The sequence below is a fragment of the Chelonia mydas genome, chromosome 6 (genome assembly GCF_015237465.2).
Source record: "Chelonia mydas isolate rCheMyd1 chromosome 6, rCheMyd1.pri.v2, whole genome shotgun sequence".
Taxonomy (NCBI): Eukaryota; Metazoa; Chordata; order Testudines; family Cheloniidae; genus Chelonia; species Chelonia mydas.
The window spans coordinates 30,701,996-30,723,261 of record NC_051246.2 but is presented as its reverse complement, the minus strand read 5'-3'; the positions used below and the strand labels follow the sequence as shown (position 1 = coordinate 30,723,261).

General features: G+C 38.0%; 1 protein-coding gene across 1 annotated transcript in view; it reads right to left on the bottom strand.

Annotated features, from left to right (window-relative positions):
• Positions 1 to 21,266, bottom strand: part of TSG101 (tumor susceptibility 101) — a gene marked incomplete at both ends in the record, with an annotated part of 46,675 nt that overhangs the window by 9,610 nt on the left and 15,799 nt on the right. Inside the window, 2 exon segments of the mRNA NM_001290672.1 lie at positions 16,053 to 16,147; positions 18,828 to 18,894. Coding sequence (NP_001277601.1) covers positions 16,053 to 16,147; positions 18,828 to 18,894 — 162 coding nt within the window.

The following is a 21,266-nucleotide window of genomic DNA, read 5'->3' as shown; positions in this document are numbered from 1 at the left end:
ATTCAGCCAAAAATGCGGGGGGGAAAGCCTTGCGTCACAGAGGATGCATTTTTAGTTACAACTCTCCTTTGAAAAACAGCAATTCTTAATTAACTGTTGTATATCAGGAGTAATGTTAATCTTATATTTCAGTAGACTAAGAGTATGTAGCAGTGTTATAATAAGAAGTAACCATTCAGGGTCACACTAGGTATCTAACATTAGGCATTTACTTATAATAAAATTACTTAATATCTAGGGAAAGTTTTCAGAAGTTTTTCTCCTGGCTAAATTATTTTATCTGGCTTTAGCGGATAACCACATTTGCTTTATTCACCCATTTAGAGCGATAAAGTTAGCCAACTGTAAGAAGATTCTGTATAAGTGAATTATACAATTAACTTCTATTGTAATTCAGTTAAAGCGGCCTAATTAATCTGGGCAAACAAAAGAATATGGCTAGCTGCAGCTTGGCTGCAGTTACTCTAACTCAGGGGTGGCCAACCTGTAGCTCCAGAGTCACATGCGGCTCTTCAGAAGTTAATATGCGACTCCTTGCATAGGCACCGACTCCGCGGCTGAAGCTACAGGCGCCAACTTTCCAATGTGCCAGGGAGTGCTCACTGCTCAACCCCTGGCTCTGCCACAGCCCTGCTCCCACTCCACCCCTTCCCGTCCTCTCCCTTGAGCCTGCCGTGCCCTCACTCCTCCCCCTCCCGAGCCTCCTGCACGCCACAAAACAGCTGATCGGAAGGTGCAGCGAGGGAGGGAGAGGCACTGATTGGCAGGAGGGACTGGGAACAGGGGGAAGCTGATGGGGGGCTACTGACGTATTACTGTGGCTCTTTGGCAATGTACTTCGGTAAATTCCAGCTCCTTCTCAGGCTCAGGTTGGCCACCCCTGCTCTAACTCATAGGTTTCACCTGGTACATAAAATGTAAGAAACATTTATAGACTCCTACAGATTACTGGGTAAGTACACTCAATTAGATCCAAAACCAATTTCCATATACTCTGCAAAAAGGTTAGATGGTATTACGTAAAAGATATTTTCCTTTGTAACAAACTTGTAAGTGCTATGTAATAATCATGATAATTAACTTGGGATGAATAATCAACGTTGTTATTATTAAACAATATAAAATGAGATTACCACAGTAAAGTGGTTACTAGGTATGTGTGACCTGTAATTTACAGTTACTAAGCAAATACTATTTTCACATGGGATTCAATACTAGCAAGTGCGAGAGAAAAAAAGTAAACAATCATGTAAATCAACTCTCTGCCAAGATTTTCTTAGTCACTTTCTTTGAACGTAACATTAAATGCATTAGCCTTTAGGTGGATTAATACAATTTTTTCTGCAGATCACACTTTCAGAGCAAGTAGCTATATGTCCTCCGCTAGACTAATTACTGTACATATTAAAAAGATAAAGTAAACCTTTCAATTTGTTGCAGAAAAATGTTGCATGTATACAATGCAGAAAACTTCAGTCTCTCCAATTTCATGTTGATATCCCTGCACTGAAAAAGTAATCATTCCAGTCTCCATTACAAATCACTTTAACTGTTATCTATTAAAGAATAATACACAGCTTTGCAATTTCTCTTATACTTCTGGTTTACACGTAATTACTTTGAGATACACTAAATCTCAACTGCAGCAACAGGAATCACTGTAGTAACCTGCGTGACCGGACTGTGCAACCTTTATATTGCTGAACTTTGTATAGTTTTGAAGCCCTGTTGCTGCAAGGGAAACTTCAGAAAAGAGAAAACACCCAAGAAAGCCATTTACACAGGGATAAAGTCAAGTTGTCGAAATACAGACGTTGTCATAACATCACGCATATCATACTCTCAGTGTATAGCCAAACCAAAATCTCTCAAAATTACGCAAATCACAAAGCGGAAAGAGTTTTATGAATTAGGCTAATTCCCTCAAGAGTCACATACCTCTAAAGACTAAAACTGAGAATATGTTTGGGAAAAAAAGTTATATCTTCAAGATCACTTCCTTTACTTTTTCACTACGGGCCTCTTGACTGATGACTGTATATCCTTTCAGATTCAGTCAAGGGATTCCCATATCATCTGAAATTCATCTCAGGATAGCAGTGCAAGGCACATACCTCTCCCTCCTCAGCATTCCCTGCCCTACTGGCCAAAGTGAGCTAAAGTAACTAAGACCTAAAATTAAGCCTACTTTTCCAACACAGTGGTCCAGAGGGGAAAACACTCTTCTGAACCCACAAACCGTAAGAAAAACAATTAAATCTAGAGTAAATCAAACTATAAGAAAAATATTAGTAATTTTAATTTGGGGTTAGTGCATATCAAGTTACACCAAAGAAGTTACTGGATTAGCCAACTATAAAATAATTCTTAAATAAGTAAAAGGTGAACAGACTGCAAAAATTTCCATACTAAAATGTCTCAGAAAATTTCTTCCTAATTAAGTGTGCAACACTTTCAATCCTGAATACTCTGTTGTACAGTAACTGCCCCACTCAGTATTTCCTTACAGACATTTATTTTGAAAGGCAGAAGTGAAGAGAACATGCGTTCTCTGTGGATGGGCCTAAACTCTGGAATTCATTCTCAACTGTTCTGACAGAGCCAAGATTGCTGACCTTGAAGGCACACAGCAAAGCCCATCTCAAGTTTCAGGCTTTTGCCTAAGGAGAGGGTAGATACATCTGTGGTAGTTTCTTTGAAATTTGATCTATTTTGTATAAATAGTAATTTTTAAAAATTAAATGTGTGATTGTAGTCATGTAATTAAATACATTTTGGGAATCAAAACATAAAAAGTATAACAGAGAGAGGACTGGGAGAACAAAGAATGCCTGAACTGAAAGGAAAGGAACTGACCCACTATAACATTTCCAGGTGTTTGAGGAAGAACTGGAGTCCAGGATCCTGGACCTACACTGGCAGCACAAAACAGCCACAATGCCATCTAAATGGATTGGTGAAGGATTCTTCCAACATATATATTGGTACGTATATTGGAGAAGGATTCTCCCAACATCCCCCACTGACGTGGAGTCACTGTGGAGTGTCCAACGCCACACATCCCCAGCCTCTGCTGCAGTAGGTGTGGGTTAGGGAAAAGGGGGAGTAGCCAGGGTATATCTACGCCCCAGAGATCCCCAGCTGCCAGAATAACTGATTAGGGTCACAAGCAGCTAAGACATAAATTAGAGCAGTCTTAAGGCTGCTCTAATGTATAAGAGGGAATAGCCTGGTCCCTGACTGACCTCAGGTTCAGAGGAGTTGTAAAGGTGACATAAAACCAACTTTATCCCCAAGCTGTAACGATGGCTAAGTGCATCCTCTTGATTAACACATTAAATTAATCAAAATGTTCCAAACAAAGTTTTACAAGCAACTAAATGGGCTTTCTCTCATACCAGTTTCTAATCTTGACTCTTTCTCAGAAGCCTAAGCCCCCCATACAAAAACATCCAATTCTTCCAGTCAAGAATGCCATTATACTTTATGCAAATCAGCATGCAGGTTGTGTGGCAAAAGGAGCACGATACAATTATCTGATCTACTTTATGAGCAAATCCTTTTTCTAAATAATCAGTCTTTGAACTAGTACTTTGCGCTGAACCTTTTAAAATCAGTACACTCAAACCTTTCTTTCATTTGTCAGCATCTCAGACATAATAAAATCATCAAGGTAGTGCACATCTTTGTTGCGCAACAGAACAGATCTGTTTCTGAACACATCATGGGTTCAGACTTATTTATTTTTAAAATAGTTGGGTTTTTATAGCATTGTTTTACTTGAAACTGTTTTGGCTATCTTCTCTGAGATAGCCTACGACAGTACCAGAAGAAAGTATAAAAGCAGAAAATAGACCACATAATCACAAGCTAATAGTCAATGGGCCGATACTTCAAGCAAAGACTTCTGCTATCAACCATGTACTCCAGATAACACAAGAACCGGAAAGACTGACCAGATGCAAGATCAAATCTAATCTGAGATTTTGAACTCTGAAATCAAGAGCATCAGAAAATACTCTAAGATGGGTATATGCAGATATTATTTACATCAGGAATCAAATATATTTTTCACATTGGATTTTGCAGTGCTATAAAGCTGTCTATGTTAACTCCAAATAAGAAGAGACCTGTGTTTAGACCAGCATTGATCTCTACAGCGTCTGTGTCTTAAAGTTACAGATTAATATCCAGAATGTTGCAGGTAAAGGCAATGCCACAAGTAATGGGCCAAGAACACTTACTCTGCACCACACTGAATATACCTTGGCCAAGAATTCAGTGTATCGCTTACCTTTTTGATGCACAAAGGAGTTTTATAAGAGAATAACTATAAAAGAAAGAGTCCTCTTCTGGGATGCATATATTATTTAAACTTTTCCAAAAGGTTAAGACTGAGCTGCTATATCTGAAAATAATAAAGATCTACTCTAAAAATGATATGAACTATTAAAATTTAAGCCAACAGAAGTTGGAAGGCTGTTACTACAGACTCTAGCCTTAACAGTGTATGTATTAGCTATGCTTTAAATCAGTATTTGCATCTTTGTGCCTGTGTTAGCTAGATTCATTTGGTTTATGACAATACATTTTCCATAACTATACTCTAGCACACTTACTTTGAACTTTCTGGTTTTTCTAGTAAAAAGAATGCTATTTTAAAGCAGAAATTACAAGTACTCTGATGTTACTGATCAGTAAATTTCTGGGGGCGTAAATCAAGTTTACCTAAATTATTAGGTATTGGAAATTGTTTGTTTTTAGAATGTTTCCCAAGGGTTACTCCATGAAAGTCTACATGGAATTTAGGAGCTCTTCATTAGTCTATGTTGGGCTTAGAAACTATACATTAGGCCTCTGCTTGTCCCCCATTCTACTGCTATCCCTGCTCCCACAGATCTTAGAAGCTATATTCCAAAGCCCATGGCTCTCCCCTCATCCTTTCCTTTCTCCTGCTCCCAACACAAAGGCTTCTCCCATCCAGTTATTTCAAAGCCTGAAGCCACCCAACTGAAACAAGGATAATAGTAAAAAAAAAAAAAAACCAACTCATGCAATACCTATATTATCAACTCACCAAACTCTGCTAAATGAGCCAAAGGTACACACCCTCATCCAGGTCAACAGAATAAAGATGAATCAGGTGTTTTTAAGCCAAGTCATTTTTAGTCACAACAAGCAACAAACGAGAATGTAGAAAACTTTTCAAGAAATAAAAACTTCTCTTCAATGAGTTACCTTATCTACCCCATAAATACTAGAAAGACGTACGGCATATTGTGATAAATCTGTTTTACAATCCCACACGTTCAGAAAGTCGTTTAAAACTACTGAAAAACGTACCTTAAAAATCTATCATCAATATTTCTGATCATTAATTTTTCATGATAGAAAAATTATAACAAAGCAATGCCAGCTTTATATTTTTCACCAAGTAGTAATGGACTCATTTAGCATGTGTTGCATGTTAATGGTTCTATGCAGGAGATGCAGCACAAAGTTCTAAACCTAATGGCACCTATTCAGAGCCAGTAGGCATTACTGTTTTATTTTATATATAAAACTTATACAAGCTTCTTGTACAATTCATCTATTAATAGACTAAATACCCCTCGTGTAGAAGCTGATTTATAGATTAAAAAGATGATGTTGTCTGGTTCATAAAAATGTATATACAGTACATTTCATTTAGGTGTCATTTCTAGCTCATGTCACTCAGGCACTTTACTGGTCAATAAAGACATCTACAATATTTTGTTAAAAGTTGTAAACACCTATCACATGTGGCAATGAAAGTATGTGAAACGGCACATAAACCAAAAGCAATTTCTCAAGGATGCTTCAATGCTGAGGAGACAGGACTAGCACTTTCTACAGGAACACCATAGAGGGGAACCAAACCCTTTAATTTACAGTAACTGAATATAAATCTTATTATTTACTGAAGTAATGAGTTATATACATTGTTTTATTATATTGCAAAGATTTTACCATCACTTTTATATGAAATTATTTGTGAGGTAAGGGATGGGCAGAAGGGGAAAAGAGAAAGCAGTGGGTTATGGTAGCCAGGAGAGGTTTAAACATTCTTAGCCCTGTAAAGTTTCCCAAAGGAACAAGAGAGTATACTCACTACCAGACAACTGTAATTATGAGAAGAAGTGAATTGTAACCATCCAGACATTCAGATCATGAATGTGAGAGTTCACAAGATTCTAGTCACTCCTTTTAAATATAATATACATTTATAAAGCAAAACCAAAGTCAATGATCAATACTAGCTGTTTTCTGAAAATCCCTTATTTAGGACACTTTTGTACAAGACATTTTAATAATAAGCCAGGAGGGAAATATTAGGGAAGACATCTTAATCTTAAAAATGGAAATTCAGATGACAAAAAACGTTAATGAAACAGGAAATGGTGGATTTCTACTAACTCCTTGCACATGTAAGGTTTCATTTTGAAACAATCTCAATGTGGCTCCTTACAGAGCATGAACCCTTAGCATTTTCTGTCACTTCCATAATTAGCCCAGCTTTGGGAAGATTTTTATGGCACATAGCCATTAATCCCTAGGAGCACTCAGACACTTAACCTTTACTACGCAGAGTCTGGTTTCACAAGTGACCTTACAGCAACTTCAGACCCGTAACAGAATCAGAAGGATAATGAATGGGACAAGACTGAAAAAAACTGCTTTGAAGAAACTGAAATTAAGCTCACTAATCAAAAAGCCTATTTAAATGTCACAGTATAACAAATAAAATGCTGTACACTTGATCCCTAATGACATACTGCGTGTTATGCTTATAAGTGTGACCTAACAGGACATTTTAATAGTCCTTCATCTATACAAGCCACAACACTGTAGCAGCAAGAAACAAACATTTTTATGTAAAAAATTAAGATCCGCAGTTGAGAAGAATACCAGTTCCTTCCTAAAAATGACTTGGGACTACTTACTTGAGAGGCCGCCTCTGTTCCCCTGCCATTTGGCACAACTGTCCCCTCCAGCCTGTGAGAATGTGCTGAGTTGAGTGCTGCTTTGGATGATATCCCAGCCAAGAGGGGGAAACAGGATGAGTTTAGCAGGGAGGAGCAGGCTACGCTCCCTGCCCTGGCAGCTGTGTTCCAAACAGAGCTGCAGCCTGATCCCTCCTTAGAGAAGGTGAGGGCTGTTGTGGCCAGTCCAAGTTCTGAAAGCCCTCTTATCTGAGGAATGCAGGGAGAGATTCCCATGGAATAAGCAACTCCTTTACAGGGAATGGTTTCCCCCAGGGGAGACAGAGACTTGGAGTACCAGGAGACAGTTAGTGGTGTCCCAGAAGTATCATCTTAAGACGTTAAACTTCTCCGATGACATCCCTTTTTCAGGACATGGGGAGATCCAGCACACAAAACACAGGCTGTTGCATAATTTTTACTGGCCTAGAGTTTTTGAGACAGTCAAAGAATACTCAAAACATGTGATTCCTACCAGAAGTGTAAAAAGCTCAAGAAAGTGTAAAGCAGTCAAGAGGCCACTACGATAATAGAGGAACCTTTTTTGAGGCTGGACCATGGATACTGTGGGACCCCGTAGTAAGATTGACACCATCAGCTCAGGACTAAACAAAGACTGTGAATGGCTAGCCAACTACAAAAGCAGTTTCTCCTCCTTTAGTGGGCACACCTTAATTGCTAGAAGAGGGCCTCATCCCCCCTGATTGAATTAACCTCGTTATCCCTAGCCTGATTCTTGCTTGCATATTTATACCTGCCTCTGGAAATTTCCACTACATGCATCCGACGAAGTGGGTATTACCCACAAAAGCTTATGCTCCAATACGTCAGTTAGTTAGTTAGGACTCTTTGCCGCTTTTCCAGACTGGAAAGAAATTCGTACTAGGGGTGATAGATTATGCTACTTGCTATCCTGCAGGACTGCAACTCTGTCCTCCGTAGAGGCAGGCACAGATGCTGATGCTCTCTTGTCAATTTTCAGCAAGATGGGCTTCCCCCCCAGCAAGTTCCTCAGGGGCTCATTTTCATATCAACCCTTCACAAGGGCTTACGGGAGAAACATGGGGTCAGACACTTGTGGGCCTCTGCATATCACCCTCAAGCCAAAGGACTGGTGGAAAGATTTAATAGGACACTTAAAATGATGCTGGAAACTTTTGTAGAACAGCAGTCGCATGATTGGGACAAGTGTTTACTGTATCTACTGTCTGCCTATAGAGAAATTCACTAAGAAACCAGTTTTCCCCTTTTGCATTGCTCTTTGGAAGGAGGGTGTGGAACCCTAGAACCAAGTGAGGGATGAGTGGGAGCTTAAGACCTCTCCTGAGGGGGAAGCAGTAGAGTATATATTGTCCTTCAGGGAAAGGCTCACAGAACTCCTGGATTTTGCTTAGGAGAACCTAGTTAAAGCCTGAGAGAGAGACTGTTTGGTATGACCACAAGGCACAGGCCAGGTCACATGGAACAGGGAATAAAGTTATGGCACTCATTCCAAAGTGGCAGAATAAACTCCAAGCTGCCTGGGAGGGGCCCTTTAAAATCATCAAGCAGCTCAGTGAGATAAATCATGTTGTCAAGCTGGTTTAAGGCAGGATGCATGCAAGTGATCTGACAGCTCAAAAAATCCTACCTCATGAAATGGTGATGCATGTACATCTACAAGTAACCAATGTAAGTAGTTGTCAGTTTATGCATAATCAAACATGCAATAAATCAAGCAAGCATAACATTATTCCCATCTCTACTGGCATGAAACAGGCAGATTAACTGTGTATCTACTCAAATTTAACTATAGTGGAGCTGGCACTCCACTATAAAACAGATGCTACGTAGAGAGTCTGAAAACAGAGCCTTAAAATGAAGTGCTTTTCCAGCCATAACTATAATGCAGTTAGTACACTGCAGTGAAGAGCAAAAATCAAGTGTGATTACTTTGAAGAGCAATGTGAACTAAACTTTTGAACCCTGCCAAGAAATATGATAAGATAAAGGGGAGGGCTCAAGGAACCTTTCCTGCCGTGGCAAATCTTGCACAAGTATCAGGGCAATCTCAGTTCCCATGCTTGGGGAAGCTAAGGGATTGTTCCTTCCCTGCACCCTTGAGAGTGCTTATGGCTCCAGAGAAGGTGGAAGTCAATGCAACACCCCCTCTTTGCCATGTACTCCAATGGGGAACTTCCCCTTCCTCCCATTTATGCTTATCCCCAAGTAGAAAAAAACATTGTTTCATTCGGGAGGGCCATGTGGGCCACAGGCTGGGAGAGGAAAACTGGTCATATCATCCTGTTGGATAGTACACCCTCTGCACTCCTCCCTCTCTGCACCAAGAAGAAACTCTGCATGCCTGAGGCACAATCCCTTCCTAAGCTCTCCCTAGGATGGGACAGCAATGCACTCTCCCCTGCTAGGGTTTGTGGCTAAATGCCAGAATCTAGCTAGAAGGATGCTGTTATGAAGAAACTATTTGATCACCCTTGGATAGAAACATCTCCCAAGCAACAAAGGCTAATGCAAATCAAATGCAAAATTGCAAATACATGTTCAGCATGTACATGTCAGCAAATTTCCAATGACTATCTTCTAGCCCCAGATCAGCTTCAAGGGTACAAATTTACGCAAAGAATATATCAGAAAACAGATACACTTGTTGAGACAACTACGCATTTTCATTAACATGAACAGAAAACTCAGACCACCTATTTTTGATAAAACCAACGAAAATAAGAACAGATGCTAAAGAACCTAATCCCAACAATCAATATATTTGCACCATCTTTTGAGATATTGTCTCCGTTGATTAGATAAAAGGATTACTTACCTACAGACCAGAACAGGAACTCCAACAGAATTCTGCAAACTAAAACAGACCCCGCAGAAGATGTTTACATGCGCCGTGTGCATACAAGCACTCACAGGCAAACTTGAGCAAAAACACCCAACAAGACAATGGTTTCTGCAAACCAATCTCAGTAACTCCAAGAATACCACCAAATGGAGAGAATACGAAAGAAATCTTGACAACATACATTCGCCACTGCTATCGCTTAACAGCAAACAACAACATTTACACAATTAATGCTATGCACCTTAAGTACTACATTTTGACCAAAGGTTGAAAGATATAAACCAACAGATACTCAACCGCAGTGATTACTAAATACTGTCTGCCTTAACAAGATCTATAGCAACAAAGTCATACTCAGTCACAAATACGTGTTGATCAGGCTGAACTATTTGTATTATGACCTATTGCCTTTTTTTTTTTTTTAACGTCTTAACTGAGGTATTTAACTTTGATGTGCATTTAAACTTTTTGAAATATACAGACTAAGTTAGAAACTGTTATGAAAGTATTTTTAGTATGTTTTAGTACCGAGTAACATTTCAACAGGCTGGAGTTAATAGCCACAAAGGCACTTTATCTCAAAAACGAATTTGTAAACTCACATCCTTCCATGTCATGTGTTCATTAAAACACCACAAGATCACTAAAAAGTAAAGGCTACAACTTTATTTGTAAAACACAATCACCAAGTTATACAAATTAAATGCATTAATCATCAACATCGTTCAACATCAAAAAGGTATAAATATGACTGTAGACCTCGCCAGAGTGTAGGTAACTTCCATCGGGGAACATTCTATTCCAAGTGTAGGGTGCAACACGTACCCATGCCATATGTGGCGGAAGTGCTTCTAAGTCCTTGATATGTACGTATTGAGCAGAACCTTTCCCAGTGTGTGAGGGAGTCAGCCCCAGTTCCTCTAAAGGCTACAAATTTTCCCTGTACAGCAGGGAAACCTTCAGAGGTATTCAAGAACAGAGATTAATACTCAAATAAATCTTTTCCAATATCCCTACTGCAAGCTTCACCAAACTAACTTTTAGCCTGCACAGTGTCCTATATTCTATTACTTTTGCCTTAGAGTCCTGTATACAGACTTTGGTGTTTTCTACTAAACTGTGGCTTCCTTATTCCTCCTCCAAAAAGGTTGGCAAGGCTGGGAATTTGAGTAATGTAAGACCAGAATAGTAGAGAATAAACACTCCTCCACTCCTAGTACTCACCTCTCCCCTGCCTCTGACAAGTGTCCTTTTGCAGGCAATTCCCTGCATAACCAGTATGTTTCTGGATGAAGACTTGATTAAAGAGAAAATGGGGAGAAGGGGCACCTGGTAAGGTTAAAGCAATTCCTTTCTCAAGTCCTGTCATAAAGGGATTTCCAAATGCAAATTGCTGCATCAAGGAGCTATCAAAATACTGACAGGAGTCTTCATTTAAGAAAATAAAATGGGTTCCTTGACCAAAACTACTTTAAATACAAATTAACAAATGTTATGTAACACATATCTGAGACAGGAGAGAAGATGGAGATTTTTGAAATATTAAAATTCTTTTCTACAAAATTTAATTTTTTAAATCTTAACTATATGGAATAATATATTTGCTAATACGTTTCACAATATTTTGTTTTGTAGTAGCTCAGCACTCCCAACTAACAAAATTAAATTTTAGTGCTGGTTGGCTATATGCAAAAAATAAATTGTAAACCAGGCCCAAAGCTTTTTCCCTACAACAAACATATAAATATACTGCAACAATTACTGGAAGGAAAATGCTGCAGTTTTCTACATGATCGCTAAATTAAAGAGACACTGTCAAGCAGTTTATAGCAATTTCAAGACAGAAAAAACCTGAGTTTCAAGTGAATCAGTCAGGCAGTTTCAAAGAAAAAGAAAATACACAATATAAGAAAGTTTTAAACGGCTTCAATTCTGAAGAAGCAAAATAAAAGCAAGAATGTTTCTTACTGTTCTGGAGCATCAGACACTTTTGCCAGGGCTACACTGCAAACATCAAAGATATTGGGCGCAAGCACAAAATTGTTAATTTTATGCTTTTTTAGAAAGAGGAAAACTGCTGGAAAGATGGAAAAGGACAAAACTGGTAAGAAAAGAATCTGTTTTCAACCATCTTTAAAAGAACCAAAAATACTATACTTTAACAAATTCAAGTCTATAAAAATAGTTGGTTATTTTAAAAGGACATTATGTCAAGAGTCTATACCTTCACAGCAACAAGACTGAACTTCTACAGTAACTGTCATCTGAACTGTCAAATGCCCCTCTGAGGTAATTATTATGTATTTTACAGACAGGTAAACAGAGGCATGGAGAAGTTAACTGACTTATTTCCATAATAAAATAGTGGCAGAACTAGGAATAGAACCCAGAAGTCTCAACTCACAGTGTCCTGCTCTGTCAGACAACCTACCTTCCGATTTTACATTTTTTTAAAGTTGCATATTGTGTCAGAAAATGTCATCATGAATATGTCCCTACAGTTCGTATTACTGTATCTCTAATAATGAAATGCTTCAAAAAGTTCACTTATTATACCTTAGCTCCTATCACAAAGCTACCTACTACTGAATGATTTTGCACACAGAAGATAGTGTATTAAAAAAAGGGGTAAAAACTATTTGGCAGTGTCCCTTTAAACAAATTACATAAATTAATCATATGAAGCTCAAAATAAAGTGTTAAATAGACCTTGCAGAACAACAAAGTTTAGCGTCTGGGAATAACATTTCATTTTAATAGTGGGGTAACAAATATTATGTGCCACAAACACTATTATCAAACTTCGAAATGTATTCAGCAACCAGTACTGTTTCTCCCACATGAGCGATGGCAACTCCAAACACTACCAAAGTATCCCCATATCATTGGGAATCCTCCTATAGTGTATTCCCTACCCCTGGTGAGGTTCCTACGTCAAAACATGGCCAATAACGTCAAACTTCCTCCAAAGTCATATCAAAGTCTCCAAAACACTCAGTAAATCCAGGTTGAAGACATCAGTACCACTTTGAGATAAGAGAACACCATCTAGATGGAATAAACCCGGAGACTCTGGTACAAGGGAATCGTGTCGGATCACACACCCTCCAATAAACTTCATAAAGTTGCCAATTTCCCTATTGACTTTTTTTCTGTTCTTATCCATGAATCTATAGGTCTCTTCTTGGTTCCATGCCTTTCGGGGCACAATGTTTGACCAGACCAGAATGACATTCTTGAATGTGTGCTTGATAAATCCTAAATCTTTCTTAATTCGGATTATAAGATCCACAAATTTTGTTGTCCCCAGATCATTTCCTCCCAGGTGTATCACCAGCACATCAGGATCTGGCAGACGCCTTCGTGCATGAAACAGAGTGGGTATTAACTGATCCCACATCATGCCGCTCTTTCCTATCCAGTGCAATTTGGCATCCTCCACTCGAATGCCCAGCTGTGGACCAAAGCTTCTTACGAGTGCCCGTTTTTCTGCCCAGAAAACATACGAATGACCACAAATCCATACCTGCTTCTGCTTTCTTCTGGCATCTGCTATTAAGAGAACACAAACAAATATTAATGCTTTCGTCTGGACTCCACCTTTATAAATTGTATGTGGCCTAACAGCCCCTCAACTCCCTTAAACGTGGCTCACTCTGCCATACTCCATACTTTGGAAAAGCCAAGACCACAAGTGAGGCACATGCATAAATCCTAAATGTGTCATATTTAACCATAATCTGGGAGACCAAGTCTTCTTCCAGTATCTGTTTAGACAAACGTGTCCCCTCACGTACATGAAGAAAAATTTACCTTCCTTCAGACGTCTTTGCTGGTAATTAGTGCCTGTACTGGATATAAAAATCTACAGAAGGCAATCCATGTTCATGTCCCTTTGGAATGGTCCCACAATGGCAAATATATATTCTTTATCTCCTATCGTGATGAAGGTCCTGAAATACACTAGGTCAGAGGTTCTCAAACTGTGCTCCGTGGACCACCAGTGGTCCGCAAGCTCCATTCAGGTGGTCCGTGGATAGTTCCCTCTAAGATGCGCGCCTGGGTGGCCGCACATGAAAGAATGAAGGGCCACCCACCTAATTAGTGGAGCCGTGCAGGCATGGCTCCACTAATTAGGTGCCTGGACCCTGGAGAAGACGCACATGTAAGGTGAGGTGGTGGCCTTGAAGGGGACTAAGGGGTAGGTAGGAGGGGGCAGTGGGATGAGAAGAGGGGGTGGTGGGGGAATTTGAGATGTGCAGGGCTGCGGCAGCCAGAGAAAGAGGCGACTTTCCCCAGCTCCAGGGCTGCGGCTGCTGGGGAGAAATGGCCCTCCTTCCCATCCCAAGCTTGGGGGCTGCTGCGGCGGGGGGAGAGAGGGCACATCCACTGCATTAGAAAAGTAAAACTACGGAGATGAAAATATGAGTTGTGAGCTTTTATTTGTAGAACAAAAAAAGTTAATAATTAAGTTTTTTTTAATATAGCACTTTTATCCAAAGTGCTTTACAATAGTTAGTTAATGGTACAAACAACATTTGGAAAGATCATTAAGTGGTCCGCCGAGACCCTCAGCAATTTTCAAGTGGTCTGAGAAAAAAAAAAAGTTTGAGAACCACTGCACTAGGTCTTGCCAGAGCTTGAGAACTTCACAGACTTACTCAACCCCAAAACACCCTCCACCCCAACCATCAGAATAAATGCTAGCTTCATTGTTATTTTGGGAATACTGTTGCAAACCTTCCCCACAACTAACAGGGGGCCCAAAACAACAGATGTAAGGAGACCACTCCTATTAGACGGCTGTCTTTTTCATGCAACTCATCCCCTCTTGCTAATCTAGGAGACTAATATCAAATACTGGAAGTCACCCAGCTTTTCAAAGAATAGTAGTCCAGACCGCTGAGGAAGTACAAACATATAAGCATAAGAGCCAGCCTCCTGGGTACTGCTGCTCAAAAGGTTCAGTGCAAGAAAAGACGATCAAATAGCCCGTGCATTAAATCCCATGCCGACTTGTACATATCAACCCAACTCCCATCTCTCTCTTCATTCATTTGGCTGGTGGACTGCATTACCTTCAGTTGCCACATCATCCCATAGTTTTTGAGTCTCCTGGTAACCAAAGTGAGTGCTTTTGGTGCTGCCAATACAGTCTGGCATTTAAAGCGGCAATTGCTATAGCCACTTCAGAGGCCAGCAATACTGCAACAAGGACGTAGATTGGCATATCGTGCCTTCGGAAAGAGATACAGTTTGAGCCCTCCATTTAAATGAAATATGCCCCCCTCCTCCCAGGATAGCACTGCTGATTCTCAAAAAGTAGGACTCAAAAACACCACAGTCCCAATCCTTCACCATGACCCATATAGTTCCCAAAACAAAGTGAAGACCACAAAGGATTTTACAGTGCAAACAAATATACATCTTGTGTTGCAAGAAAATAAAGTCAACTGCTTACCCTGAGTTGTCAGATTAGATTTACATTTTCCTCAGGCACCTCATTCAAACCAGTTTCAAGATATAATTTTGTTTGCCCAATACATAATTACTATACAAGGGATATAATAAAAGATACTGCATTTCTAAATAAGAAAGAGCACATACACACTTAAAACTTGTTTGTGTTTTCTTGTTTTTACTTATGGTACTTATTTTGCAGGAGACAAAGGCTGTAAACATATTACAAGTGATTGCTACTTCACACACAACATTTGGAAGGAACTGCTATCAAACTAGAGTTATAGCTCTGTATCTCTACTTACGAGATGGTTCTCTTGGATCAAATCAAATGAATCCAATAGATAACTAAAATAAGGGCAACAGTTTTTTAAAACAAACAACAAATACACAGAGCAGTGCACGTGCAATAAAAATGTCACAATTTATCAAATGGGGAAAGAAAAATGTAGGGTGGCTATATGCATTGTGCTTCAGAAAGTCCACAAATCAGAGACTATGGATAGAAGGAAGACAATTTACCAAGTTCCTGACTGGAGGAAACAAAACACAATGGATATTTTTCAATACATGTTAAATGGTATCTCTGCTTAAAAGTTCAGGTTTTAACTACCATACAAGTACAATGCAATTTATGTCTGCTTCATAAAGGTGATATTCCCCCCCCCCCCCCGGTCTACTTACGTCTGGAACCTTCGCTTTCTCTAGAACTCAGAAAGAGAGATACTTTCAAAGTTACTCACCAACAGTAGTCACAGGAGGCTGAGAAGTGTAGTGCTGACCACTTGTTGTCGCTGGAAATGGACCACCAGGTGGATAAGGGTAGCCCGCGTAGCCACTTGGTAAAGAAAGTTATATTAACGTTACGCAAGAATTTGCAGAACATCCACGTACATCAACTTTACATTAAGTTTTCCAGTGCTAAACTTTTGATTCCAAAACTTTTTACAAAGTTATCATACTAAAAGAAAGAGCAAGTTTCCTTTTCAAATATAATAAGCCACTTTTACAAGTAAAGGTAATAAACTGCTTCAAACTACAGGCCAGTAAAGACTTTACTTTCTTCTTCTTCTTCACAGGATACGCGACTAATACAGCTTAAAGATGTTTTTCACAATTTCTTGTATAATTTAAAATGATATCATTATACTTGTGTCTCTGACAAGTTATTTGCTGGTCATATGTTCTGAATGTTTCAAGTTTCCTTCAATTTGATTAATTTATTTTACCATCCTGAAGAACCACTTGGAACCATAAATATTTAAAGAGAAAGTATTTACATACTAAATTGTATTAGAGTTTTGATTGGCACAATGATAGTAAGTAACTGTTGTACAGCTGTTAAACTAACTTTTTATTTTTTTTTTGTTGTGTAAAAAGCAAGTGTTAAAAGTTCATTTATCATCATGTAATAAAAATATTAGAGTAAGGTAAAAAGTCTTCTGTCACAGTACCATTAAGAATTTTTGTGGAAGGAGAGGGAGACAATAAATACACAGATATTAACAACAAATTCATTCATCAAGGCAGGTGACAGTTTGGGCAGATGACATTTAATCTGTCTTCATTTATCCTCAAAATTGAAACTATCATCATAGGAAGTGTAAATCTTATGCACTAACTGCCAGGATTAGGCCTTACTGATCTGTACCTATCACTTACTTGTAGTAAATAGTCTTTTAATTATAATTTAAAAAATAGTATTAGAGACTATTTCCCCAAAATATGATAATTTATGGCTGTTGACCAAGAGGGATTTTTAAAACTGAGTAATAAATGAAAACTTAATAAAAAGAGGCACAAAAGATCTTCATGATGATGTATTACACGAGGAATTTAGCACATTTATTTTTTGAGACTGTATTATCTTTTAGGTCTTTTTAACATGCATGAAGCGCTCACGGGAGAAGAGCATTGTATCAGTCAGAAAAATAAATGCAAGTCTGCCAGAAGTAGTGACAGGTCTGCCGCTCCTCCTAACAAGACACTACTCTCCGAAGCACAATTTTGTTCATACAGCAATTCTATACTAGACGAGCATAGCAATAATAAAAATAACCACGGATTCCAGCCCAAACAGATGCAAGATAAATGACTGCATGGCATACTTACCAAAAGGTTTACATTCAGTGCCACCCCATGCTCCAAAAGGGAGTGAATGAAAGCCCTTTGAAGTCAAAGTGAGTCTCAAATTTACTTCAGTGGGCTTTGGATCATACCCAAAGTGCAGATTTTATATCAATACAATAAACTATTTCCTAATCCCTGCATTTAATTTAAATATTTAAATATTTTAAAATGTATTGCGTAACAATGAATAATTAACAAAAAGAAAGTTCCATTCTGTGACAGTTTGGGATACAGAAAGCACAACCCTGCATATGAAATTATAAGAAAAGCACGAGACTTTCAAAATTGTAAGGCTAGACTGTTAATTGTTTATAAAATATTTAAGTATTAGATTACGAATTTCAAACAATAAAATGGACTTTACAACAACTATGAAAGCCTCCTGTCTGTGTCATACCCTCATAATACTGAAATGCATTTACTGGGTCAAACTTGACTTTCTACATTAAGTTTATTAACACCAGCACCATTCTCAATTTGGGACATATAGAAACACTGACATATTTCTTACAATGAATTTTTAAAACTATTTTAACACATACATTAACTAGCTTAATATTTACTCTTTGGGTTAACAGAAGTAATCACTTCAATTTTCTTTTAAAATTCAGTAACCAAATCCCTCTGGTATCAAGTTTACTTATACTGGGCAGCAACATAACAAGAAAAAGGCACCATAAGATAGCCAGAGACCTCTGACAGCAGAACTTTTAGAGTATAGATTATGACAAAGGTGACGTTAAATAGACTTACTTGAAAATTGGAATTTGACTGGTTACCACATATTCAGAAGACTGAATTGATGTGTAAACTATTTTTTCCTCCAACACTTACGAGTCATTAAAACATTACAGATATTTCTTATTTGGAACCATGTTATTCATGGCTCATTTTGATTTTATATTGTTTGTGGATTGAGGGGAAGGGGAAGAGAACAAGGGGTGTTCTATATTTGCCTAGAAGAAAGGTTTAAACAAAAAATGATTTCTTACTTCAGCAGTCAATTGCATGAATTGAAATTGGACAATACCTTTAAAAAGAAATAGGGGGACCTACCCCATAAAAACTGATCTTTTATATAGTGTAACAAGAGGAGCAATAATCCAGCAAGGAACACTTTACAGTAAGCAAATTTTTCTAACCAAAATCCAACAATTGTATATTGGCATCAATTAGCACTAAAGGGCTTAGCCCTATTCAAACTTTCCCTCTGCTATTGACAAGAATTGAATCCTCGATTTTTGAATAATTCACTACCATAATAATTTAAAAATAAATCCAAGAACTCAACCTCCATCAAAAGAAGATACAAACGGGGTGTGAGATTCTCAGAAGCAGCAATATCACAGCAGATCCTCTTCAGTGACTGGATTTAAACCATAACTTACCTTGGGTTAGGAGGGTGTCCTGGTGGATAGGGAGAGATTCCACTTGGCATGCCTGGCATGTAGGATGCTAAACAAAATAACAATTTTGTACAGTTTTACTTTTCAAGATTTTGTTAAATGAGGTAGACATATTTATGCTATGATGAAAGATATTTCAATACACTGTTCATCCATGAACACAGTACAATGCCAGAATCAAATGTCAGTAACAAAGAAAAAAATGTGACAGTTTTTTTTTATGTTTATTCAACATTTATAGATCATGGCTTAAAACAATTCATTGAAAAAAGCCAGAAAATTTTATGCAAATTCATTATTTAATAAAACAAAGCCTGGCCAGGTTATCTAGTGGCAATGCAACCTACTGTTGGGGGGAACCCTCTCAGAATCAGCAGGGGCTGGGAGGCCTGAAAACACAGTCTCACATACCACTCTGGCAATTTCCTTTAGCTGATGTTCAAAGCTGTGGTGGCAGAATCTAGAGGCAGTCATATACAACTCTCCTCAGTCAATGAAACCTGAGGAACCATTTTTCTTTCCATCGTTTAGTCATACTTTGATTTAATACTAACCAGGTAAATACTCATCCCTGTGCTTTTTTGCTTATACAAAACTCCAACACTGCAAATTAGGATATAAACCAATTTAAGTACATTCTTATACTGTATTTGTTTAAAAAAATCATTAACTCATTTCTACAAGTCTACTTATAATATGAGCTATTATACGGATGATAAAGAGTTTGTGCCTTCAGATGGTCTCCAGACAGGCTCCCTCGAGTAATTATATTCATACAATTAGGCATTAAGATACCCAAATACACTTTTCTCTTTAAATTAGGGATGATCTTGCACCACTACTATTTTAATTCTGCAGACACCTCTTTAGTACTGAGAAAACCTTCAGCACAGAATTATTCTGTAGCCTTTGCTACTATCATAAAGTCTGTCAGCCACCATTTCCATTATAAATCCCTATTTTCAAATTCATCCAACTATGCCATAAAGAAATTGAAAAACACTGCATAAGGTGTGTCATTTGTTTTCACCTCATTTCACCAAGTGGGAATCAACAGTGGTCTAAGGAAAATGATGTTATGCTTCCGAGATGAGTTATGAAAATTTGTAGTCTGTTATTTGTACTCATATTTCACTAGTGACAAACAGATAACATAATAGATAAAAATGTCTATTTTAGTTCCAACCTGTTCATTTTAGCTATGCTTAGTACTTTCCTTTCCTAATAATCATTACATGATTGCAAGTTAAGCAACTATTTATGTTATGAAATGATGCACTTCTCACTGTTTGTTCCTGAGAACGTTCAGAATCATTGCACTAAATAGCTTACTACTAAATAACACAAGATTAGAAGTGTATTGCCAACCTAAACGTTTTGAAATTGTCCATTTTCAAAAACTCTGGTGCTGAAACAGCACCTCTCAAATAACATGTCCAGATTTTTAAAAAGTTTTATGAAGTTTCTCACAGTCCCCTGGTGAGAAACTGACTGGCTGCCCCAGTGAAACAGATGATAACAAAGTGGCTGTTAAAAGCACACAAAAAACAAACCTGAAAAATACATTTTGCTAATTTATTAAATTATAGTAGCCTGAGGTATTATTTGCAAATATAACAGGTACAAAGTTTTCAGCGAAATTTGACTTTCAAGTTACCAATTGCCCCTTTAAGCATAGTACAGTTCGTACTCCTCAGTAACTCTACACTTGCACTGACACCTACTGTTAAAAATTAAAATAGTTCATGCTGTTTGCCGAGTTATTGAACATTTTTACTACATGTCAGAGTAATGCTGCCAACTGACCTAGGAGAAATCCAATCTCTCAGCTAAAAAAACCTCAAAACTTTTGCAGAAGGAAGGATGGGAAGGGGGTGTAGGGAATGACTGATTTATGCCATCTTGAAGGCAGATTTCTAATTCTTAACAGATTTAGCAGTGTCTGATTTAAGGCATGGAGAAACAGGAAAGAAGTAAATATATTGTATTCTCGACTCTTATCTCAAATACCTTTAGTGAAGTTTTATATTTATGCAAAAATCAGAACTGAATGTGTTACATTTTGCATTTTTGGAGTATTTTTACCATTGATAAAGTCTATTCTTGTCGAAGTCAGACACTATGAATACAACAAAACATTAAAAATATGCTCTTGAATCAACATAGCTTCACTTATTCACACTTGAGAACGCATCTTTAACTGTGTGTTAAAATATCTATTGTCAAGTTACATTTAAGAGAAACATTCTGTTTTTAACTGCATCGGGGGATGTCCTACTGAAGCTAAATCATAAACTCAGACCTGCATTGTTGCTAAGTTGTGAAGCTGAGGAAAGATTCAGAGCAAGAGATACAGTTGGGATGGAATGAGATAAAGAACAGAGAAATCAGTTCATTAATTCATCTAATTTCATTAATATC